At 55.4% G+C, this 25,764-nt stretch overlaps 1 protein-coding gene across 1 annotated transcript in view; it reads right to left on the bottom strand.

Annotated features, from left to right (window-relative positions):
• SLIT1 (slit guidance ligand 1) overlaps positions 1 to 24,228 on the bottom strand; it is a 61,943-nt gene extending 37,715 nt beyond the window's left edge. Inside the window, exons 1-4 of the mRNA XM_064663072.1 lie at positions 23,901 to 24,228; positions 11,706 to 11,777; positions 11,343 to 11,414; positions 10,617 to 10,688 (exon numbers count right to left, since the gene is read on the bottom strand). Of these exons, the coding sequence (XP_064519142.1) occupies positions 10,617 to 10,688; positions 11,343 to 11,414; positions 11,706 to 11,777; positions 23,901 to 24,103 (419 nt within the window). The 5' untranslated portion in view covers positions 24,104 to 24,228. The remainder of the gene's footprint in view (positions 1 to 10,616; positions 10,689 to 11,342; positions 11,415 to 11,705; positions 11,778 to 23,900) is intronic.
• Positions 24,229 to 25,764: the final 1,536 nt, after the last annotated feature.

Below are 25,764 nucleotides of genomic sequence, written 5' to 3'. Positions count from 1 at the left end.
ACTGAGTGAGTGCCCCGAGCTACCCTAGAGGCCAGGGGGAGTGCATCAAAGACTAAATATTATCATTCCTCACATTACAACCAAGGCTGCAGAGCAGAAACTGCTGCTCCAGTGGTGCTGCCGCAGCAGGCTGCATTTGCAATGTCAGCTTAAGATGGAGGTGAGGCACCTCTGAAAGCTGGACTCACACAGCAGTTATCCCCAAGCCTCACGTCCCCACAGCCTGCAGCAGGGAGAGTGGAGCCTGCTGCACCCTGTGCTTAGGGCCAGTCAGGGAAGGTGCTTCCTGCAGTGCATCTGCCTGCTCACCCCAGGCACGGCTGGGCAGCACAGAGGCAGCCGCAATACCCCAGGAGCTTCAGGGCAACCCCAGTCCCACAGGCACATGCTTGGAGCAGCTGTCTTGCCATGGGAGAAACAGGCAGCCACCCAATGTAGCATCCCAGCTCCTAGCCCCAAGCTCCTTACCAGCGGCCCCCAGCTGGGATTGGGGTTGCGGGGGTGTTTCCCAGTCCAGGATGCCCATCTGGAACCCATTAGGCACCTTTAATCCCCCTCATCCATTCTGGTGCTGTCTGAGCTCCCCCCCACCAACACACACAAACGCTGCCATTCAAGCAGTTAATTTAAACAAATTCTGCCCAGCCACCACGTTGAGAAGCGATGAAAAAGCCAAACGAAGCAGCTCAAAGCCAACGGGGGAATAACAAAAAAAAAAAGAAAGAGTGAAAAGAAAAGAAAGAAAACCACTCCGCACGGCGGGGCTGATACCCAGAAAGACCAGCTGCATCCTCCCATCCCAGCCAGCCCCAGTCCTCCCCTCTCGCAGGCAATCAGATACCATGCGGGCTGTGTAATTGGATGGCAAAGGATAGAGAGAGACATCTTAAAGCTTGGGTCTAATCTCATTAACACCCGGCTGCGGGGATGCTGTGAAATCGTAGGATGCAGGAATGAGCAACATGCTGCGCCCGTGGGGAGGAGAACAAGCAAGCTGGAGCGGGATGACAACACCAGGAGGTGGAAATGCCTCCGGTCAGACAGCAAGAGCTGGAAACACCACTGAGTCCTGGGAATGCAGCCAGCCTCCTTGCTTGCTCCTCACTTGCTTGCTCCTGTTTACCCCACAAGTGCAGATCCCCATTCCTACTACACACCCCACTTTCATCCCTATGATTAGTAATTAATAGCACTGGTGTTAATTGCCGGGCAGTAATAGCCTGGCTGTGCAATGGAGAGGAGCTGCAATGGAGTATCCCTGGGGTTAAAACCTTGATGTCAAGTCCCTATAGCCCAACCCACACATTTTGCATTTCCATCATTCTTGCGTTGGACCAGCACATACTGGCAAATCACACCAGTCCACAGCAAGCAGGATCACCAAACTCCAGGCAAACATTCTAAAAGGGTCTCATGATAGGGTCAACCCACATCCCCAGGCCCCTGTTGCCGAGGCAACCCACAAGCCTGTGTTGCGTAGCAACCGGCCAATGGTGCCCTGAGAAAAAGCATCCCAGTCCAGGGGTAAAGTAGGGGATATGAAGCACACATCCACCTGTGGGGCTCCTAGTCAGACAAAAGCCCCTTTGAAAGCCATACTAGGGATGGGAAAACAGTGCAGAAGGGACACAGGGCCAAGACTTGCAGGTCCCCTTCCCAGTTCCACCAAGAGAAGGGTTTGGGGCTGGAGAACTTCCTAGCTCTGAGATGAGAGACACTTTTTGGGAGCTTTTCCTGTGCTTGCCACATTTAATACTCTGTCAGTGCAATATGGCTAACACCCCTCACTCCTCCTCCCTAGGATCCCAAAATTACCAGTGCCAAAACACTCAAGAGAACGGTCAAGCTCTTCCCACCTGCATCTCCCAGAGAAACATCTCTCCTCCAGCCCCAGGGCCTGGAAAAAGTCTGAGCAATTTTATTTCTCTCCAAGAAGCTCTGCCCTAAATGCCATCCCCCATCAGAGGGGCAGGCAGAAGAAGGGGTGAGGAAACCATTTTAAACCATCCCTGCCATTTCCTGCCTCCCAGTTTACAGAGAACAAGACAGAGGGATGTCTTCAGTTACCAACAGCTCCCTTGGGAGCAGTAAAAATTAAACCAGCTTTTCCTATCCTGAAGAGAAATACAGACACAAATGGAGATGAAAGCCTCTGGGGGCAAAGGGAGGTGCAACAACCATGGAGGGGCCAGGGGAGGCAGCCGGTAAGACCCCCTAATCCATACGCTGCTTAGCTCTGGCAGGGCAGTGGGGGTCCCAACCAGCATCTTGCTGGTTAGGTGAGGATAAGCCTGAGATGATAATTAATTTAACACAAATGAGAATCTGGAAAATGAATTCCCACCTCCCCAAACCCACCCCCAACACACTGCCAGCAGGGTTTCTTCATGCACAGGTGTCGATCGGCACACACTGGGAAATGTGCTCGCCAAACCAGGATGCCCTCAGCCCATACCTGCAGGCAGGGGACAGCTTTCCCTTGGCAATGCCTACGAGCCCTGCTGCAACACGAAAACCCCCTGGATGTGAGAAGGGGCATCTTCCCAACTTACACTCACCTGTTTGGCCTTTACAGCACTTTGGCATGGGGAAAATTACCTACCTACAGCAGCGGATACAGAATCCCAGGCAGCCTGCTTGGGCAAGAAGTGGGAGCTCACCAAGCCGAGCTGCTGGTGTTGAGGCTGCATGCTGCATGACCCACTATCCATGCCACAATCATCACAGGTCCCTTGGGAGCAGCAGAGAAGGGACATGGCACAGGCACCACTCTGGAAACTGCTGACGGCTTGTTTTCATGGCAGTCCCAGCAAGAGAGATGAGGAGGTCCAGCACTCACCCATGGGAGAATCAACCAGCAAACACAGGTTACTTACATGGCTCTGCAAGTCCACATGTCTGTGGATACAAGTGCAGGGGTACCAAGTTATAACTTAGCCTCAAATCACTGCATAAGACTTTTTTCTTACAAATTCTGGGAGTCAGATTACCAAAGGCTAATTCTGTTCCTGGTTCTTTAATATTACTTTGAACTCTTCTACTATTTGAGCTGTGAAAACAGGAGGAAAGAAATGCCTTTATTCTGTACTCAAAATGTAGGGACAAAGGGATCAGCTCCTCCGAGTGCTCTTTTAACTCTTTCAGGGAACCAAAGGTGGCAAAAGACTGAATGTGGGACAATGCATGCCATGAGCTGTGAGCCAGGGAGGGAATAAATAATTCCCCTGTGTTTTAATAGCTGTGTAATTAGCACTGCTGCCCAGCAGTAAGAAGACTTGATTTTTCATCGCTTTTTCCCATGGGTTGCAAATTCCCATTTGCCAGTGCATTGCTGGGGAGCTGGGCAGGGATGCTCTGCATGATGCCATGTGGAGGGGGGGGCTTTGCTGAAAGGGGCAGGGGGATGAAAGCTGCACCTCACCACAGACCCCTTTGCTTTAATAACATTATGAAAGCCAAATCCAAGCCCGCGGCCAAAGCAAGACCAAGGATGAGTCCAGAGGAGCCAATGGCTTGAGGAGGGAGCCCCAGGAGCAGAGCTTGACCCTGTGCATTGCCAGGGAAACCCTGGAAGCGTCTCAACAGCCAGAAAGCTGGAACTGGCCATGGGTCAGGAGCACAACAGGGTGCATGGAGGGAGTGGGGCAGATTATCTCCAGGCAGCTGTCTGGCAATGCCCACTCCTGGCAGCCCTGGCTCACTGGCAGGATAATGGCGCAGAAGAGCCGGGGCGTCCCTGTGCAGGGGCTGCAGCATCACTCTGGTGGGAGGGGGCCCAGGATGGTGGGAAGCAAAGGGGGAGGCTGCTCATCTGCAGGTTGGGACACAGTAGCAACCTTCACCCCAGCACTCCTTTGCCTCCAGAGACTGCAAGTCAGGTCCCGAAAAGCTTGTGGAAGTGCTAAAATATAAAGAGATCTTAAACAAGTGTTTAATTTGTGAGCCTTTGAGGCTTGTCTGCATTCAGGATCCCCCAGGGAGTCTTATTGTGTCCCCCCTGAAAAAAACCTGAGGTCTGTGGCATGTGAACAATGAGGGAAGAAGGGGAAGAACCAGCAGGCAGTGAGCAGCTCCCTGCACAAGGGTGCTACTTCCCAGCAGGGACACCCAGCACAAAACCCCCAGAGACACCCATAAGGGTGCTGTCCCCATGGGCCAGCAGTGCAGGGACATGCCAACCTGCCTCAGCTTGGCCCTGCTGCAGCCCCCCAAGCCCCACCAAGACTGGGGGTGCCAGTCACAGCCTCTCGCCACCTGGCAGCCCGCCGGGGAGGGGGCTGGCCCCCTGCCTGCCTGGCAGCATCTTTCCCTAGGTAACCTCCCCACCTATTAGTGGCACATTTGTTTTCCTGCGTTTCCTTAGAGCTGTCACGAGCCACACTGACTCTTTGTTCCCGGGGACTGCGGAGAGGCCTCCCTTTCCCCCTCCCCCTGGCTGGTGGGGGGGTCTTGCAGCATACAGACCCCGCGGCTCCCTCTCTACCCCAGCTACAGGGGTAAACACACTCCCCCTACTCATTGGTATTCGGGGGGACACATCCCAGCCTGCCCCCCCCAGCCCTACTCTGTCCCTGACAGAAGGGGCTTTGTTGGGGAGCGTGAGGGGGTACGGCACCCGGAGTCCGAAATGTGGGCATGGTGACAGCAGGGACACTTGGCCCTCACCCGACAAGGGGAGGGGGATGCTGCTGGAGGGGAAGCTGGGACAAAATGTGGGATGTTGGGGAACGGGAAGCAGGGAGATTTGCTCCAGGGGAGCTGCTCTCTGCTCTGACCTTGGCACTTTGCTCTTGGACCACAGACCTCTGCACAAGAACATCAGCACGCACACATCTGTGCAAAGAGCAAAGGGGCACGTGCCCAGGGAACCAAAGCGACCCTGCTCCAGCATGGGAAGATGAAAACACAATGCTGTGCCCACAGACCCCTTCCCACACAGTGGCTGCAGGCTCCTGGGCACTAGCCGAGCTCACTGGCTGCAGAACCAGCACAAAACCTCACTGGAGGTGGTGAACCTCAGCCAGAGCCCCACAGGAGTGACCGTGGGATGACTGGGTGGGTGTCTGGCACAGGAGAGCCAGCCCACCACCACAGCAGCATTTTCAGGGAGCCAGGCTGGCAGGCACTGAAAATCCCCCATTAAATTTAAACCAAGGCTCAGGCAAGTCCCCCACACTGGGAGGGGAGCAGAGCTGTGGCACATGCATTCCTCAGAGAGCATCCCCACCTGACACCCACACTGCCCACCTGGCACCAGCACGACCACCCACTGTGGGGGCATGGGACCACTCCTTTATCCAGCCGAGCACACATTTTTTTCTCCATCTCTCCTTTCTCTGTCTGGGGGGTTTCCCAGTGCAGCCCCAAGAGGAATGGTCACTGGTACAGTCTCGCAAGCAACACCTCCTACGCGCAGCCAGCCCCATCTGAGCGGGGCCTGTTTTGTTATTCCTTTCTGTGACAGCTCCTTTTTCACTTGTCACCCTGTTTTGCTACTACTCAGCTCACAGCTTCCTCTCGTGTGGTTGTGATCCTCTCCTTCTTGAAGGATGTAATTTGCATTTTCTCAAGTTATTTAGCAGCCCCCTATTTTTCTCTTCCTGCTTTTCTAAAAGCAATTAGGGCTAGGTTCAGCCAAATTCAGTGGTGGTGCGAGGAACTAGCTCCAGAGCTCACCATAACATCACCTCTCCTACCCAGGCAGGACACCCAGCTGCAGTGCTCTCTGCAACAGCTCAGAACTCCATCGTCACCCAGATCTTTAAATACCCCTGGTCCCTCTGTCAACTCCCAGACAGAGGTAGTTGTAGAGCCTTGCTATTTCTTTGCAGGCTCCGGCTGCAGGAAGGGAGTCTCACAGGAGCGTGACAATTCCCGAGCTCCTACAACATTTCACATGTCCCTGGCTCAGAAAGTCACCAGCCCTGATTGAGATGTTAATGCTGTTTCCAGGGAGCCCCTGCCCTTACAGACAGCAGAGCAGCACCGCAGCCCTTCCCCCTGGTCTTGGCTGCCAGCTAGGACGTGGCACCATCTCCTACACCATTTTTGCTGGCATGGGTCCGACAGGAGCTGACAGTCTACAGCCCATGTCCTAAATCTTCAGAAGGAAGAAGACAAGACTTTTTTCCCCCCACACTCTCTGGTCACCCTTTCTCAGCTCCCACTCTGTCTGAGCATGGAGCAGCTGCTGCAGCTTTTGCTGAGGGAAACCACTGGGCAGCTGCTCTGGGAGGATCCATGCGGGATTGCAGCTTTCCTGCAGGAGCATCTCCCCAGAGCTCCTCACAGCCAAGCACCCACTGCTCCTCTCTTCCCTCGCATCCGCTCGGCTTCCCTTGGAGAAAACCATTTATTTATAGCCATCCTGGCTGCCTTTAGCACATTTCGACAGCCCACGTCTTTGCCTCCCTGATGATGCGCCCACAGCATTTCTGTCCTCACCCTGCTGCTACAGCCATCCCAGACTCCTCTCTCCTCCTTGCTTCCCTCATGCAGGACCCCCAAAGGGGCTTAGAAACAGGAGGAGGTTTTAAGGGGAGGTGGGCAGAAAAGGGAGAGAGTGCTACAAAACTCCTCTCCCATCTTTCCCCCATCCTTCCCAAGGGAGCAGAGAGAAACTCTGCTTGCTTTCTCTTTTGTGAAGGGAAACCCAAGAAAAAAAACAACTCCTGCCAGCTTGGGAGAGATGCTGAAGGAAGGTCTACCACGGCTCCTGGCATGCCAGGCACCGGTGCTGAGCCAAGATGTGTACGGCTGTGACGCACTGGGGACCAGCGCTGGGCACTGCAATAGCAGAGGTCACCTTCTTGCCTGGGTAATCCATGATGGAAGGAAAGATTCATTTTTTATCAGCTCTCCACCTCGCAGGAGATGTACTCTTCCCCAGTGAGCTGCCAGGGGACCCTGCCCCCCCCCAAGCTTTGTTCTTCCGTCCAGTGCTGACAGTTTAATTAAACCCAGTTTGAGAATGGGTCACTGGGGTCAGGCGCTCTTCAGCGAAACCTCAGATCAGCACCATTTCCAGCCAACAGGGCTGCTTAATGAGTTACCCGCTCGTTGTGGCAGGCATAAATAAGGGAGGCCATGCAGAGTGTCCCCCTGCCTCCTGGCCCCACTGCCAAGGTGCTGGCACAGCCCCCCCACCCCACCATCTCAGACCGAGACAGGCTCCGGGCAGGCGTCAGCTCAATATTCCCAAATTCCGAGGGGAAAACATTCCTCTCCAGGCGTCTCACCTCCCCCATGCCGTTATTTGAGGTTTGCTTTCTGTTGGCCCTTTCCTGCCATTCCCCAGTTTATTTAAGCCCCAACGGATCAGGTTTAACTCCAACCCTTTCCATTATCCCAGTGCACAAATGCTCTTTATAGCCAAGATCCGAGTAACTAATTGCAGCTCGAGCCAGGCTGGGAGACCACAAAGCACCACCAACGTGGATTAGGCTCTGACACTCAGACCCAGGAGGTGGACAAAGATCTCTCCATCCTGACCCGAGCCTGAGGGCCTCCTCTTGGGCTCATGAGAGATTTTCATCAGGCTCAAGGTACAGTGGGAAACTGCTCTTATGGGTATCACATATCCCTAATTCAACAGACTTGCCTTAATCTGTTGCCATGCTACTGATGTGCTGCGAGAGGTGCATCAAGACTACATCTAGAAGAGGCTGGAGCATCCAGGCCAGCATCCAAGTACCCATCTAAGCAACCCCCACTGGTTCCTGCATCCACCCCTGGCTTTCTGCTTCAGCTTCCACCTGGCAGCCTCATTTCCCAACTTAACAGATCCCAACCCAACTCATTGAGACAGTTTTTGCTAATTCAACACCTCCCAGTACAATGCTGGGAGGGCATGAGGACCTAGCAGGGACTCCAGGCACTTGAGGAGCATGCCACGGGTGGCTGCAGTGGGCAGGTCAAGGAGAAGCCTGCACAGGCCCTGTTTGCTGGAAATGTTTTGGAGACCAGGATTTGCAAGAGCACAGTTCTGGTAAGAACCCTCTCTTCCTGGACCAGCACGGGTCCCAGACTGCTCCTGGGGCAGGGAGGGGTCACTGAGCAGTGGGGCCACCCCAGATCCATTTCAGCAGTTAAATAAGTGCAAAGCCCAGTGGGGAGGCTCCAATTTCGGTTCAAGGCAAGCTGATTTCAATTTAGCTTAAACCTGTTCCCCACTGACTCATATCCCCATAGCCTGACCCAGGTTTGCAGCAATTTAAGAGTGTCCTTATGACCTCTTGCACCGGCTGGACTAGCACTCGTCCAGATCCCACCTCATGCTAAGCCAGCATATGTGTCTAGACTAGCTGCCTCAGGCACCCCCTGCCCCACTATCCCCCCCCAAAACATCCTTAAGCACCTCAGCAACAGGCAGCATCAAGGAGAGGGAGCAGCAGGTCCTCTGATACACAGGGCTCTGCTGCCCAAATGCAGAACTCAAGGCTCTGCCAGGGCAGTGGCTCCTGATGTGCTACCTGGGCAGACCCTAGTGCTGCACCCCTACCCTCAGTAATGAGTGTGGGGCAATGTGCTGCAGAGGAGAGTGGCAGGTGGCTCAGTGTGTGCCCTGTCGCCAGTCCCACAGCTCGCTGCAGGGATCCTCTGCTCCAAGTGAGCATCAGAGTTCACCAAGATGCAGGACCAGTTACAGTAAAGGAGCTGCAAAATCTGAGCTGTGCACAAAGCCCCAGATTGTGCAAAAATAGCTCCAGGTGTTGGTGTCCAGGCAGAGTTTGCCATGTCAGAGACAGCCAGAAAAGAGCTTCAAGACCAGGGTGGCAGGGAATAGGTTTGAAACAATTAACACATTGCAGTAAAACAACAGGAAGAGGCTGAAATGCACCTGAGCACGAGGTGGCTGCAAGAAGCATCTTGCATAGCCCTCTTCAACCCACGGCAGAATGTACAGTCCTGTGCACAGGGTGTGAGGGTGTGTACAGCCCCGTGCACACCGTGGTACAGCCCTGGATCCACACGAGCCCGGGGGCTGTGGAGGAGCACACTGTACAGCCCTCCCAGGAGCTGCCCTTCTGCATCTCCCTGATCAGTTGTTAGGGTTTGCTTTTTGAAAAAGCCTGGTATTAAAATTTAGGCAAGATTAAAAGGGAAACACTGATGTTTGGAAAATAACTCTCTTGCCCATGTTTCTGTTATGCAATGGGTGGCTGGAGGAGGATGGGCCCTTGCTGGCGCCACGATATTGCACAGCTGAGCTCAACAAATGCCATTTGATAATTAATTGAACGCCTGTGCTATCAGCTGCCATTACCTAGGCCCATCTTTGGCGCCTGTCCACCACTTCACACATCCCATGCTGGCAACCCACACGGCGTTTTAACCCTTCATTACACCGCCTCCGGCTGGACTCCAGGACTGACTCCCTGGCACTATCGGAAGAAAACAAATCAGCCGCAGCCTGCCCGTACAGGCAGGGCTGCCTGGCCCCAACATGGCCATGCCTGTCCTGGAAATGTCTCAGCCCATTCAGCTATTTCATCCATTCCTGCCCTGACCCAGCAGGGACCTGTCATCCTCATCTCACTGCTGAGAAACAGAGATACAAGGTGCAGTAAGCAGAAAGCTCGCGTCCCAGCTACAACCACCCTGCTCTGATGCACTGCAAATCAGCCACAGGGTGTAAGCTGCTTTTCTGAGTGATGCAGAGCACCAGCCCCAGTCTGGCACACATCCTCTCCTTCTCACAGTCCCCTTCCCAATATACGTGGTGCCTGACATAGCTGAGAGCCTGTAAATGTTTTGTTTGAACAATGCTGGCACTGCTGACAGCACCACTGCCCAAGCAAAGCAGCCCCAGGCAAGGGAAAGCCAATATGGAAAAGAGAATATTTATCAAAACCCCAGCAGCCCTCTCCAGGCAGCCTGCTGATACACAGAGGGAGGAAGAGCAGAGAGGTCTGCGGAGCTGGGGCTTTCCGGACAAGAGACAGTCCCTGGGGGTGTTTGCGGGTGCAGAGGGACAAGCAGGGATGGAGGCAGGCAGAGCAGTGTGGAGTGGGGGCAGCAGGCATGAGAGGCTGGATCTGCCCCAGGCACGGCTTCTGCCTCTTTCCCCAGACACCCACAGAAAGGCAGCTCTTGAGCAGGGCTGTGGGGCTCTCTGTACCCTACAGAGGTCTACATGCTGGATGTGACCCCCTTAGGGACATCCTCTTTCACTCTTCCTTCATGACAACCTAGTCTAGCCTATAAGGGCACCCTACTCCAGAGCCTGTGATCCACGCCCAGGGAGGAGGTTGTGGAGCTCAGCACCTCTGCAACTGACACTGTGGAGGCACAGCTCTGCGATGCCAGACCCAGCCCAAACTGCCAGCCCCTCCTGCCACATACCCATGCATTACAAAACATCCCTAACAGTGCCAGTCTCAGGTCTTCTGCAAGTCACAGCCAATTTCCTGAGATGCTGCATGCTCTGGTCACACAGAAACAGGGTGCATTCCCCTGCCACACAGTGAGCCATCACCGGGACAAGGCACCAGCACAACTCTCCAGAAGCAGCACGCTCCTGGGACATCAGTGCCCCTCCAAAACCCATGCAGTCCCACAAGTGAGCCCACATCACCGCTGGGCAGGGGAGCCCCACAGGCACGGAAGGTACTTACAGCCGTGAGAGCGCCTGATTGTTCTGGAAGAGGAGCTCGGGCAGGGTGTGCAGCTGGTTGCGGTTCAGCCGTCTGCAAGGAAAGAAGAAAGGGTCAGGATTGGGGGTGGGGGGTGGGGGGGCAAAGCAATGACCCCACCTGCAACCCAACCGGCTGTGGCAGGCACAGCTGGGTACTTTGGCTCACTCAGGGGGGCCAAGAGAGCAGAGCATCCCACCTGGCAAGGACACCCCTATCCCGCCCACCACACTCCCAGGTGGGGACAACCAACGGGGCATTAATAGACTCACTCACAATGCTGTAATTACATGCAGAGAGGACTCCAAGCTGTTAACTGCTGACTGCTGCTTAACTGCGCTCTTAACCTGCTGCTCACTCAGCTCCTCATATTTGCTCGAGCAGCTTGGGATTTTTAAACTGCTGAGCTATTTTACTGAGTACTGGACCAGAACTTAGGGCTCCCTCGCTAACACACAGGACAGCTGATACAGCAAAAATGATTTTTGTTTAACCTGCTCCTCACCTCAAAAGCATCAGAAAAGACTTTAAGATCTATAGAAACACAAATAGGTTTGCTTGCTACACTGTAAAATACTGCTGCCGTGCAGAAGAGAAGCTGTTTGAAGTCCAGCAGCACCAATACGTTTAAGGCAAAAAGGAAAGGATGCTCTCTGCAACTAAACCCAGTAGCCCCCCTTAAACCCTCTTCCATGCCCAGGCACTCACAGCCGCTCAAGCTCCTTCATGTCATCGAACGCTCCACGCTCCACTGTGCTGATCTGGTTTTCCATCAGCTGCCTGCAGAGAGAAGGGGGTCAGCTTTCTGGAAAGGTGGTCCCCAGTGCCCCCATCACTTCTCTTGACCCAGGACCACCTCACCCACTATCCCCTCAACACAACCCAATCTCTCTCGCCCCTCTCTCTTCCAGCTGGAAGCCCACCATACTCAGCTCAACATAATACCCTCCAGCCCTGCTGAGAGATGCCCTGAGCAAGAGGCTGACCATCTCTAGCAGCCCCAGGAGGGGCCACAAGCCAAGTACAGTATCTGCCAAGGTCGGGGCAGGCAGCCCCTCATCAGAAACTCACAGGACGCGGAGCTGCTTCAGCCCAGCAAAGTCATTCTTGTTGATCCGTGTTATGTTGTTGCCATTGAGTTCCCTGCAGAGAGAAGAGACAGAAATCAGCAAAGAAGCGCTCAGGAGGTGGTCAGGCACTGAGCCTCCCCAGTACCTCCCAAAAAATGGCAGAGAGGACCCAAAGGACAGCAGTGGCTGAGGCAATTCTGTGCCCCTCACCAGGAATGGCTGGGCTGGCCGCTGACTCCAGAGAGGACCCTCATCCTCAACAGCCAGCAGTGCTGGGTACACAGAAGTCTGGCTGGCCAGCAGTGTGTAAGCTGCCATCTTTCATGGATAATACGGCAACAAGAGGAAGGGGCTGTCCAGCTCCCTCTGTCCCCATGATGGATGCCCCCCTTGGGACAGAAGCCCTAGAGCCCTTAGCAATGAAATAAGCCTGACTTGATGTATGTCACCCTGCTCTGGAAATGCAGCAAACACCTGGTAGGGTCATCCCAAACATACAGAGCTGCTCAGAGAAGGCAGGGCTAATAAGAAAATGAACAAATGTCCCCCAGAACATCAGGATCCCTCCAAATACCCAGCTGCAAGATACCCACACACATCACAACCAGTTCAGTGTGCAGCCATCTCACACCCTACCCAAAGAATAAGCCACATTTCAAGTTTCACCTGCCAAAAGATGCTTGCACAGGACAAGATGCTTTGTGGCATCACTCTGTCGTGCAAAAGCCCTGGGTGAGCACAGGGACGGGCAATCCAGCCAGAAGAGAGATGCTGTCCCTCCTTTCTCTCCCTGCTGGTGGAAATAAGGAGTGCCTACACACCCCCCATGACATCTGTCCTGCCCACGCTCTGCTGAGCACCAGGACATTGTGTGCTCCACTGCTGGACATGCACATGGCAGGGGCTCTGCTCCTAGCCTGCCAGCTATACTTACCCCAGTTCTCCCCAGCCATGCTCTCCAGCATGCCCCTGCTAGGATTATCCAGCTTTAAAATACATCAAGCTGGGAGCTGCAGAGATTTGCACCTCACAGCCTTAGTTTTGCTGTGTCTTTCCGCATTATGGGATGTGATTACTGTAGGAAGAGCAGGACCATTAGCCCTGGGACCCACACTCTGCAGAGCCAGGGGTCCCTGTGCAACCCCCCATTGCAGGAGAGAGTCTCCCCCCTTGGCAGCATGAAGCACAGCAGTGTCTGCTCCTTGCCATGAGGCCAATCTGCCCACGGCATGTGCTGGGGACAGATGATGCCCACGGGAACGCAAGGGCTGGGGAAGGCTCCCATGCTGGAGATCCACTGTCTGCATTGAACTCAGACACAGAAATGAAGAGGAAAACAAACTACAGGAGGGGGAGGCAGTCAAGGAAGGGATGAGCTGCTAGGGAAGGGAAGAGGGAGGAGGGTGCCACCCCAGAGCAGGTTGGGGTGCCTGGGCAGGACTCCAGCACCCAGGGCTCTGTAACTTCCTGAGCCCTGACAGCGGGAATGCCCCGTGTCACACGAGGGGCTGAATACAAAGTCTATCATTCCCATCCAGAACCAAAGCCTCCCTCCACCGCTCTCTGCAGCCATTCGAGGGGCCAAGGTCAGTGGCAGGCTGGCCTCGGGCCGCCGAGCAGCGTGTAGGGCTGCTGGCTGTACCCAGCGCAGCCGCGCACCCCGGGGTGCTGTCATTGTCCTGCTGAAACGGCTGATAATGGCTAATGAGTTCCAGCTCGCCATTATAGCCTCGTAATTACACCACTATTCAGTGCAAAGATTGCCGGGCTCCTGCCATTATCCAGCCGTGTGCGCCTGTGTTGGGAAGGAGGTTGGGAGAGCACGTTACTAGGACACAGATGAATGCAAGCGGGAATGAATAGAGGTTCCTCAGCCCCAGTGATTAAACTGAAACCCACACTCGGGCTCTGCAGCCCCACGGCTCCTCCGTCTCCCTGTACGGCCAGCACTCAGCGAGCATAGCAGGATCACTGGGGCTCCAACCCTTAAGGATGTGCCCTGCAGGGCTCAGTCCTGACCCTCTCCCGGGGAGCAAAAGCTGTGGCCAGGATGTTAGTCCCAGGCACGAAGCACTGGGGTGTGTTACATGTCTCATGTGTCACATGTGGTGGCTTGGTAGGTGCAGACGTGTGCCCACCTGATGGGCCACAGCCCCGGAGTCAGCTAAGGGCAGGGAGAAACCCCAGCCCCAGGATTCGTTTTCTCCAAATGTCTTAAAGGTTCCTTGCTTGGAAGAAGATTGCCTGGAAGCTCCCCAGGCACCCATCCAAGCTCCTGGTGAGGGAGGGTTCCCAGCAGGACTCCCATGTCACCTTCCTTTAAACATACCTAACATTACTCTGGCTGCAATGTGTAAATAGAAGTTGGAAATCTCCGGTACTGCAGACAGACAGAGCAGAGAGGCTTAATTTAAAACTGCCCAACCTGAAAGCCAAGACCTACACATCGGCTTGCAAAGTCCAAGGTGAGCTTGGACCTCTCTGGGCTCCTCAGAGTACCAGAATCCCAGAGCCTCAGCCAGAGGTAGAGCCCAGGCAAAGCAGAAACACCAAAGAGCCATGGACTGGTCATGGCCAGTCCCTCCATGTGCCAAAACCAGGCTCTGTCCTCTCTCCCAGGCACCTTGTGGGACAGTGCAGCCAGAACCCAAAGACTTCAGCACCAGGAGGACCATGCAGGATGAGCTATCCTGGGGGTCAGCTGTGCTGCCCACCCAGCCCACTTCCAGCCTGCATGCTCCCTGAGCAACCTTGGGGTACTCCAGCACTGAGGCTGGTGGCAATTCCCGAGTGGGACAGTATCCCAGGGCCCTCTGACAGCTCCACTCCCTTGGGGACTGGCCCTGCATGCTCCCTGACAACTGCTCCCAGCATCCCTCCATGCCTTTGTTCAGGTAAATGATGGCCTTTGCAACCAAGACGGGAACGAACAGCAGGTAAAGCTTATTTGTAAGGATGCCGAGGCAACACTGCCATTTAACTTCATGACATTTTTCCCCTCTAAAACCCCTTCAGTTCCTCATGGAGATAAATTACAGTCTGCAGTGCCCAGAAAGCCAGATCCCTGCTGCTCAGCTGCTCACCCGCTGCCTCCATGCCCTTTCCTAGTGAAGCGAAACACCCTGCCCTGCCCCTCGGAACAGAGCTTCAATAAGGACTGATGTGTCTGGGGAGCTGCCCTGTGGATTGGTTGCATTTCTGGACTGTGACTTCAAAGCAGAGACAGGGTGTGCTCTTTCCATATTAATCCAGAGGTTTTAACATGAGAAAGTATCCTCAAGTTCATCCAGGCTGTCCTCCTCTGCCCCCCAGCACCCCAAATCTCACACTGCCACTGGTGAGACAGTGAATTTTCATTTGCAACCTTCAAGTTTCAGAAACCCCCCTTCCCATTTTGCCCTGGGAAGAGGAAAGTCATTAAAACAAGCAGTCCCTTTGCTACATTGCTTGTGGATCATCCCACTCCCAGATGGGATGTCTGTGCTGTAGCAGGGTTCGTTAGACTGGATTTGCATAGTCTGGGTTTATATTTGGTTTCTAGCTTTGGATGGCTTATTCCATTCCCAGGGGGTCCAATGTGTCTTTTCCCTTTGCAGGGTTTGGAGCTACAGTAACTCAGTAACAACCTCAGAGAGCACAAATGCTGAGAGTTAATTTATTAAATACAGCCAACATGAGTGATATTTCCCTGGGCACTGATTTATCAGGAGCGGGAAGAAGCAGACAGTGCAATCCCACTATCCATACTCCATTGCAAAGCATCAGCTATTCGGCACACACGTGACTCCTGTCCTTGTGGCTCAGCTCCGCTCCACTCTCCAACAAGGCAGAAATCATAACTGCTGTGCTCCCTGGACTCCTGCTTTTAAGAAAGCAGAGGGAAACTCTGTGAGATGAATCCCAGCATTTGCACCCAAAAGCAGGAAAATGTACCCCAGCCCTGCCAGCACCAGTATAGAGCAGGTGCCCACAGCACCCAGGCAGTGACTGCAGGGGCTGGCAGAGAAGGATCCGTGCTCCTGCAGTACCTACTCTGAGGGCCGCTGCTGCCCTGGTGCCAGAGAGGCTGGCAGTCCCATTTTTCATGTAACATGTCCCTCCCTCCAAGTTCTCTACTGCTCTGCCGTTCCTGCTTATGGCTCAGAGCATCAGCCCCTAAGGGCATGGCTCCCCTCCCAGCAGCTCATCCCAGAGCCCTGACCCCAGCTGGAGCCAGCAGTGCCAGATAATAATCAGGGAAGCGGAGAAATGAAGGCTGTGAGGTCATGCACCCCAAGCAGTACCTCTGCCACCCTCCATCAATCCAGGCAGATGCATGCACTGCTCCTTCAGGGACAGAGACTAACACTCCCCTGTGCCCTGCTCCAGGAAGTCACTGCTCCTGCCTCAAGAACCTTTAACAAAACTCTGACCTGAACCCCCTTCACTGCAGATGAACCCCATCCCTGCCTGCCACCATGGTGCAGAGATCAGGCTCCTGCCTTGCCCATGCAGGCCCCTCTCCCATCCCCATTCCCCCCAACAAGCCCCCAACCCTGGGGGCATAGCCCTCCCCTGGGGCCTCTCTGCCATGCAGGGGCAGGACCCCCTCTGCTCATGCTCCCATTCCACATCTGTGCTCCCACCAAACACTTTCCTCGAGTCTGCAGGCAACAACATCCTTTCTGTCAGTTCATTCTTCCTGTTCACCAAACCCACTTTGAAATCTCAGCCCCGTCTCCAGCCCTCTTGCATCTCTCCCGGCCTGGTGGCATCTGCAACTGTCATAAGCAGCTTGTGTCCCATCACACAGACAGCTAATGGAAACATGGATGAGGCTCAGACCCCAGACTGGCCCCTGTGCTCAGAACTGGGGGACAGAGCAGCTGCAACCTTTCATCCTACACTTATATTGCATTTTTCAAGTCTTCTCAAGATTTCACCCAGCTGCTTAAATGTAACTGAGTCCCAGCACAGGTTTGCTGAGCTGCTCAAGCAGCAAAAGGCAGGGTAAGAGCCTTTCCCAGTCCCAGGAGAGCTGGTCCCCTCCAGCACTGGCAGAGAGGGATGCTCACCCCATTCACCAGCTCCCTGCAGCCCATATGGGCATGGCTGGGTCCTGACTCCATGTGAGGTACAAGGCGGTTACAAGGTGCTGCTGCCTGCTGCTTGGGGAGGGGACACTGGGCACCCACACCCTGGGCTTACAGCTGCACAAGGGGCTCAGCACCTTCTCCTCCTTTTCCTTTCCATCCCTGTTCTGACCAGACCCCTTAAAAACAGTAAAGAGCCCACAGGATTCATCAAAGTCCCTTTAAGGATGCTGTACACCCCAGAGCAAATGCCTTGCCAGCACCACCCCTATCAGATGCCTGCAGGGTGATGTGCCCAGCAAGGAGAGCCCCAAGAGCAGCTGTGCTCATCTCAGCATCACTGCCCTTAGTCGAAGGGGAACCCAGCCCCAAGCACAGCATTGGCCCCAGAGCCAGGAGGCTCTGTAAGCTTTTACGAGGTACTACGGCAGGTTATCATCGTGACAGATTTTTAAGTGTTACAAACAGCATCGATCATGAAGTAACAGTGAGGATACGGAAGGCTTTCTGTTCTCCTGACTTCTCTCTGGGGTTTTCATGCCACAGCCATTAGCCACTCACAGTCAGGGAATGCTTTACACTTACGCGCGCATTGTGGTGTGTCACCTTCGGGTTAAAAATAAATAAATAACCTCCCTCAGCCCCGATGGGAGAGAGAAAAGGCAGCAGGTCATTTCTGTTCCACAAACGAGGAAACTGAGACAGCCAAGAAAACAGCCTGGATACCCACAAAATTTGGCTTTTTGTGCTATGCTGAGTAGCCTGGTAAGGAGCTGGGCCCTACCTCCTCTGCTTTCCAGGGCAAGGGAGTTTGCCCAGCCCTTAGGCTTCATCCTGCCACTCATCAGACTGAGTTCCAATCCATCCTGCATCTTCCTCAGCAAACCTCCTTGGTTTAGGAAGACAAGTGCACCTGAAGTGCTCGGTTATAGGTGCCTGCTCAGTACTGCACCAGCTAGGTCTTATGGTGCATCCCATTTGGGACCTAGGGCTTCCTCCTACCAAGAAATATCCAGGGCCAGGAGCTTGCATCTCTCCCACTTTTGGTACCCAGGGCTGCTCCTTGGCTGCATCGCTTGAAAAATTAATTTCCCTTTTTCCTGATCTTCCTCCTCCTAGCAGCCTCTCTCCCCCATAGGACACTTGCCTCTGCTATTTTGAGCAGCAAGTGCATCCAAAATGCATGCCAGGGAAGCAGACAGTCAGCACAGCCTCTGAGCCTGAATGTGGCAGGGAGGTCTGAGATGGTACCGGGGGGACAGCCTGGGACTGACCCCGCACCAACATCATGGAGAGGTTCCCTCCATCCCACTTCATTCCCTTACAGCTTCTAGCAGTGCTGCAACCCTAAGGACCTGCCTGCAAACTATCCTTCTCAGTGCTCATATTGCTAATTGCAGCCTGGAAAACCTCTGCTCCCCTCACTGCTCCTGCCACTGCAGCCGTCCCCGGCTGTCCCCTGAGTGGGGACAGGGGCCAGCTGCCGGAGCTGGCCTTGGAGCTACTCACACTGGAAGCCTGCCAGGGAGCAGTGATCTGGGTCTGACATCCCCAGGGATGAGGCCATTTGCTAACGCACAACTGGTTTTTTACTGCTTTTCAGCAAAACATGCACAAAAACATCTCCTTGCCTCTCAGGTTTTATGAAAGATTATTTCAGTAGCAATAAAGAGGATGCGTTGTGGGGCTAAGCACCTCTGGAGCGGGCAGGGAACCATGAAGGACTTGGAAGTGAGACAAAGACAGACTCCCCTGGTTGCCCATTTTGCTCTCCTGTGCATGCTCGCCTGCACCAGGTTCCCAGGGAGCAAATTGGAGCGGGAATACAGGAAAAGCCCCTCTCAATGCAGGGTCATAGGTTCGTACACCTTTCCCTGGACAGGATACCCTTTCTCTGCCCCCACCACCCTGGTGGCGCCCCAAATCCCCTCTGTTCCCTCAGGCTGTGGGCTCTGCTGCCCTTTGGGGGTGTCTCGTGCATCCTTGGCCTTTTATATCTGCGTCGCTCTTTCTCCCGGCTGGAGGTTCCATAGAAAACAATGAAGTAGGGGAGAATGAAACTCAAAGCAAATGCACATCCTGTAAGGAGTCGGTTTCTGTAACTAGACTGTTTCTGTGTGCTACCCTGCACTGGCACCACTGCCACTGTGCCCAGCTCACCCTGGGGCTGCAGGCTCTGGGGACAGCAGCAAGGGCGTTTGAAGGTGCACATCACAGACCCAGAATTAAAGCTGAAACAATTCCCCTTCCTTGCTCCCACCTCAGCAGCAAGGAATTGCTGTTAGCAGTGCATCACTTTGAAGGACCACAGTGGCAGCACATTTAAGGCAAAAATATCTGTTTTAAAGGATGCAATAAAACAGAGCCAGGGAAGGGTTTATAGAGAAGCAATTGCTGTGTGGGGTGAGAAGTGGTCACCAGAGGCCAATTCACCCAGCTTTATTGCCTGTTACTGGTGACTTTTCCCAACCAGGGGACAATAGATCCTCTGCTATCAGCCTCGACTTCAGTCAATACAAACACCACATAGTTTTTTAAACTAATATTTTTCCAGCGTGCAATTCCATGGAGAGGGAGAACGCAGCGTTACCATGGCAATATATAGACAGCATCTGCCTTGGACGTAGCTGAAGGGAGAAATTGGAATAGAATTGCAAATTTCCTCTGTCCAGGAAGGCTCCCAAGGAAGCCACTGCAGCGGGCTGAGCAGGCTGCCTTCCCAAGCCTGTCCACATCCTCCCAGTGCCCAGCACTGGCTCTCCCAAGAACTGAGGGCAGCAGGGCCAGCCAAGTACTGCTCTGGCTGGATATAGGTCCTGCATCCTGCCCCAGAACTCTGCAAAGCCTACAAAGTCCCTCTGCAACTAGTCTGCTCACTGCAAACTTGCCCGAGCACTCCAGGAAAGGGAGAGGTTGACTCTCTTGAGGTGCTTCCTAAGAATGAACATTCCCCAAAGCCCCAGAAAGGAGCAGCAGCCCAACAACTGGTGTGGAATGCACAAATGCTGCTGCAATACACCAGCTTTGCTGCTGCAAGACATTTTGATTAACTGGTGAGAGGTAGATGCAGGTGAATGAATTAAACATGCTCTGAACAAGAGCTCACTGCTGGAATTTTGGCAGGGGATGGTTGGGCAGCATGTGAGTGTGCTTCAGGTGCGGCTGTCCTGGCATTGTGTTCCCATACCCGAAGGCTGGACCTCAGTGCCTCTTCTCTTCACCAATGCAGACAGGGGATGGCAGAGCTGGCTGCAGCCTAGATAGGGCCCATTTCAGCACAGGCACACCCCAACTTTGGAAACAAGGCAAACAGAAACCTTGATGAAATGCTGAGGCCAAGGACCCTGAAAGGAAAAGCCAGAGCCAAAGGGGATGCAGTGATGGAGATGCCCAAACCCAGCTCTGCTTCCCTTCATACAGGGGACAGGGGCTCTGCACAGCCCATGGTGAGATGGGGGATGCTCAGCCCATTGGAGAGGAGGCAAAAGGGGTGAGTAGGGCAATTCTCAGCTTTCAGCTGAAAACTTCAAAAGCGGGAGCGAGTGCAACACCATTACACTCAATTCATCCCCCACATGCAAAGAACTGGGCTGGAAGCCACCATTTGATAGTGGCAAATTTGCACTGATCCTGCTGGCTTGGGGAGATCAACCCACCTCTGTGACAGGGCAGTGTGCTCTTCAGAGACACGTTCAAAGGAAGAAAGAAAGAAAGAAAGAAAGAAAAGCAAGCTAACGGGGACAAGAACTGTGCCCTTCTCTCTGGTGGCTGAGGCCTGAGGGACTCCTGGGAGCAGATAACACTGTAGTGCTGGAGGATTATCACCCATCCTGCCTACAATGCCTTCAGGACCAGCTCTATCACGCTTGCCAGAGGCATAGGCAGGAGTGCAGGCAGCCATGCAAGTGCCCAGAGACTTTGCTGCTTCCCGCTTTGCTGCAGCAAAACCCTCTTTGCTAGGTGCATGATCCAATCAGAGGGAGGTGCATAAACCCCCATTTATGTTGGGTTGCAGACTAGAAGGCACTTAGGGAGCAATGTGCTGTGCCCTGGTGCAAGGGAAGAGGGGTCCTGTGTCCCCCCCGAGCAGCCATCCCTCATGCTCCATCCTAGACACGTCTGCAGCCCTTATCCTCTGCCAACAGCATGGCACCAGGGAGACAGCTCACGGGAAACCCTGAAGCAGAAGACAAGACGATTTTTCCCCAGCCCATGATTCTCCAAAGCTGCAGTGACTCTGCAAGGCAAATAATTCCCTCTTCAAAGGGAAAGGGCGTATTTCAAAAGCAACAGAGCTCAGACCTCACTACAGGACGTTGCTGACTGAGCCCCCACAATGACTTTGGCAGCGCCGGCAGGCACGGCCACAGCAGCAAGTGCTGCCCTGTCCAGGGGTTTGACTGAAGGTCAAGTGGGAGACTGGAGAAAGCCTGGAGCCTCCAAACACTGCACTGCCATGCAACAGGTGAGAAATACAACAGCACGGACACCACTGCTCACCAGCACTGTGGGATGCATGGCAAGATTGGCACTGCTCACACTGTGCATCTTGAGGCTTGGGAAAAGAGGCAGGCAGTGGAGAGCACTGATGAGAGCTTGATGACTTCCCACAGAGAGCCTGCCCCTGGAGAGAACAAGTCCTGAGCACAGATCCTGCTGCAGGCTCCTGTGATTGCTAGCTGACCTCACTCCATCAAGCGGTGAGGAGCTGGAGACTGTGAGGTTGCAGCCTCTTTACAGGGAACTCAAACTCACTTAAGAGCTGTTACAGCAGGATTTCACTGTCGGAGACAGACCTGCTCTGCACAGACACCCTCAAGCACCTGCAAGGGTGTGCAACACAGTAGGAAGTAGTTATCCAATAGACAACACCCATGAGAGAGCAGCATGACTAGCTCAGCCCAGCCAGCAGATCCAGCATCACCAGCTGCATGAAAATACAGAAAACTCAATGCTTCTGGGCGGTGTGGATATGGAGGACCAGATCAGTGGAGGCAGAAACAGGAGACAGCAACAGGGCCCACTGCCATAGGGGGAGAAATGCCCTGCCAAGACAGGAGTGAGACACCCACCAGGGGCATCCTCCATCAGCCCACTCCAGCACTGCCTCATTTGAGCCATGCTGAGCACCTGCCCAGCAGGCAGAGGTGGGGGCTCAATGCACACACTCCCCCAGCATCCTGCACCCAAGTGCATGGAAAGCTGATGCTAAGGAGCCCTCTGAGCTCCCTGAAAGGCAGAAAGGGCTGGTGCAAGTTATATACAAACCTTACCCCTACTCTGGGCACAGAGGAAAGGGGGATCCTGTCTTAGACCTCAGAATCCAGGTCTATGAGATGGCAGCTCACAGCAGCCTGGTTGCTGTGCTGGGTAGTAATCATTTGTATGAGGATAATTATGGTGGGAGAAGAAAAAACTCCTCTGAAGTGGTATCCCACAGAGCTCCCAGTGCTGCATGTTGGGTGCAGCCCTGGCAGCTGCAAGGCTGCCTGCAGTCTCTGTAGTCCCTGCCTGAGAGGTCTCTGCCCAGCTGCAGGCAAAGGGCACATTCACACTCCAGGAGCCACAAGCAGCACAGCACAGGGCCAGGAGACCCCTGTGTAGCTTCCCAGGATGCATCCTTCAGCTCTACTGCCCAAGGAGGCAGCAGCTCAACACTTCCCTGCACTGCAAGAGGGATGTAGGGGCAGCCTGGCCCCAGGGACAGGGGTAGAGGGCTACTGTGCCACTATGCTCCACTGCAGTCCCTGGGATGGGCCACCTGCTGCTGCTGAGTGGAGGGGAGAGGCTAGAGAGGCTGCTATCCTGTTGGGAAGGGGGACACCTGCATGCCAGGAACCTGCCACCTGCAGTGGCTTCGACACAGTCAGCTCACGCTGCTCTCCCTGGGGTGGGGACCCCCTGCAGCCACAGGATCCCCAGCAGGGAAACCTGCCCAGCCAGGGGCAGCAGCAAAGAGGCACCCATCCTGCTCGGGGGAGCTCAGCGGGTGACACAGGACCCACGCAGCCAGCTGGACTGTGAGTGTGAGAGAAAAGCTTTCTTTATGGGGGTCCAGCCAAGAGAGCCAGGGACAACCCTCATGACCCCTGGGGACCTGGCAAGGGCTTTGATGAGCAATGAGGTGCAGGCACAGGGGACTGGTGGGGTTGGGTGAGCTGTGTGCATGGCTGGAGGCTGGTCACACCCTGGGGAGGTCCCGGGGGAGCAGAGGGGAATGGGACCTGATCCTAGCACCATGTGCAGCACTCCCAGGAGGGTTTCACAGGGACAAAGGGATGCCCAGTACGGGTAGGGGCTTGGGGTGATAGGGGCCCTCAGAGAACTCTATTCCAGCTGTGTGGGTATCCTGTGACAAGTCACACCTGCCCGTGGGTGCCATGGGGCTCGCAGCCCATTTTGATCTGCCCCAGCGCAAAGGCTCCCTCTGGAGCAACCCACCCCCTCAGGCACAGCTCCAATCCCAACCCCACTTTACGTGCTTGCACACGGACTGGCACGCGCGGGTTCTCGCACATGTCGGACCCCTTGCACACCTCTCCCACAGAGAAAGGCTTGCACACACACTGTGCCCCAGCAGGCGCTCTCACACACACTGCTCACCACCTCGACGGGCTATTGCACACCCCTCACGGAGGGGATGATGCACGTACACTCACCCAACAAGATCCTGCACACGCACTCCCTGGACGAGCACTCATACACACACCCAAGCTCCGCGCGTAGCGGGACGCCGCTCATCGCTCGCCCCACCAGGTTCTCGTACACGCACCTTTTCAGCGGGCGGCCGTGGCCCCACAGGCATTTGCACAAATACTGCCCTTAAGAGACACGGTGGGCACTTGCACAGTAGACAGGCTGGTGCACACCCCCGCCACGGACAGCTTCTTGCACACGCATCCCCTGACGGGGTCCCACACACACTCCTGACAGGCTCCTGAGCGCCCACCGCACCCCGCGCGGGGCTCTTGCCCACGCAGCCCCGCGGGGCACCCGCACGGGCTCCCCATGCGCTTTCGTACACGCTTCCCCAGGACAAGACCCCGGACCCAGCGCCCCGCCGGGCTCCCGCACCCGCGCCGCCGCACGCCCGCCGGCGGCGGACAAAGCCCGGCGGTACTCACAGGCGCTCGGTGCCGCGGGGGATGCTGCGGGGCACGGCGCGCAGGGCCGAGCCGTGGCAGTCCACCGTGGTGCCGCTGCAGGCGCACAGCGGCGGGCAGGCGGCGGCGCGGCCCCGGCACAGCGCGGCGCACGCCAGCAGCCAGGCGGCGGCCCGCAGCCCCGCCGGGACCCCCGCCGCCCCTCCGGGGATCGGGGCCGCCATGGCAGCGGGCAGGAGGGTCAGGCGGCGCGGCCGCTGCGCATCACCGGGGAGCGGAGCGGAGCTGGGCTCGCCGCCGTTCGGCTCGGCACGGCTCGGCTGCGGGGCGAGAGCCCCGTCGGCGCACACCCGCCCACCCTCACTGCCGCCCCATCCCGCAGCCCAGGCTCAGCCCCCGCGCTGGCTCCTCCCTCCCGCCCTGCCCGCCCCGACGGGCCCCCCCGCCACCGCCTCCGCCCCTCCCCGCTCCCCCGGTACCCGCGGCGGCGGAGGTAGCAGAGGTCCTGGCCGGGCAGGGCATCGGCACTTCGGCAGCCGGAGCCGTCGGGGCTCTGCACCGCCCCGGCCGTGCAGCAAGGTGGGCTCAGGCTCGGTCCCCCCACCCGGGACAGTGCGGTTGCCCTGTGGGGCAGCCGAGCCTCCCCGGGAGATGGCTGCGGAATACCGGGTTGCGGGCAGCGGCATCCCGGGGACTGGCAGAGACCTAAGAAGCAACCTGTGAGCCGGGAGGTCGCGGGCAGAGCATTCCCACCTCTCCTCGATGGGTGCCAAAAGCTTTTGCATCCCCTGGTGTGCTCCAGGGAGGCTTGGCCTGCCTCCCACCTGGCAGCCCGAAGCCACGTCTCATCATCCACAGAGCCCAGGTGAGGCGCGGGGTCCTGGCAGCCCGCGGGGACCGCACGGCAGGCTGGCTGGCTCTCGTTAGCCGGGATGGTACCTGGTATGTGCATGGGAATCCTGTGGCTGAGCAACCCAGCACACGGAGAGGACTTGGGAGGCTTTGCTGCTTTGCTCTTTGCCCCCCACACAGACAGCAAATCTTGAAGTCCCGTCTGTGGCATTAGCTGTGTTCTTTACCACTCTGGAGAAAACATCTTAGGAAATAAAGTAACAAAAATGTCTTTGTGGCTGATCCACTGGGAAGAAAGAGGTAAAATATACCTATTTCAATGCAAAAAGAAGCGAAGCCAAGAAGTCTTGTAAGCTTGGCCCCAAACGGTTGCTATCTCAGAAATGTGAGCATTGCATTCATTTTATTACCTTCCATTTTCTTCACTGAGGTCTGCAAGCATAAAGCAAGAGCGTGTAATCAGGAGGGCTGGTCACCTGTTTTATAAATGACACCTGAAACACTCATAACCCCATGGCTCCAAGAGCTGAGTCCTTAAAAAAACAACAGGCATTTCGAGGTGCTAAACAGAGCCTTGGGTGCTGGCAACAACTGCCACAGATGTCCTTCTCAGCAATGAAACCCATGGAAGGAGGGTAGATGGGAGCCTGTTGCACTGCACAACAGCGGGAGGAGAGGTGTGTGAGCAAGGACACCCTGCTGCACACTCATTTCCCCACTCAACAGGATATTTGCAGGGATGGTGGCAGATCCCAGGAGCAGGAGTGCCTCTTAAATCAATGCCCTCTGCATATGGAGCTCCACAAGCTCCTTAATCAGTGTGAGAGGGAGGTGTCTGCATGGGGTCCTGCTCCAGCGAGGGCCACCTCACACATACACACACACAGGGTTGCACCAGCTTGGCCCAGATCAGCAGCCCTTTCCCATCCCGAATGCTGGCTCCCATCATCTGTCTGCATTTTTGTGACATCTCCTTCCTCTGGCCCCAATCCCGGGAGGAAGCTGTGCCTGAGATGGATGAAAGGGGTTTGTT

The sequence above is a fragment of the Pseudopipra pipra genome, chromosome 8, assembly GCF_036250125.1.
Source record: "Pseudopipra pipra isolate bDixPip1 chromosome 8, bDixPip1.hap1, whole genome shotgun sequence".
Lineage (NCBI taxonomy): Eukaryota > Metazoa > Chordata > Aves > Passeriformes > Pipridae > Pseudopipra > Pseudopipra pipra.
The sequence above is the reverse complement of the archived record's forward strand: the minus strand, read 5'-3'. Positions and strand labels throughout refer to the sequence as shown.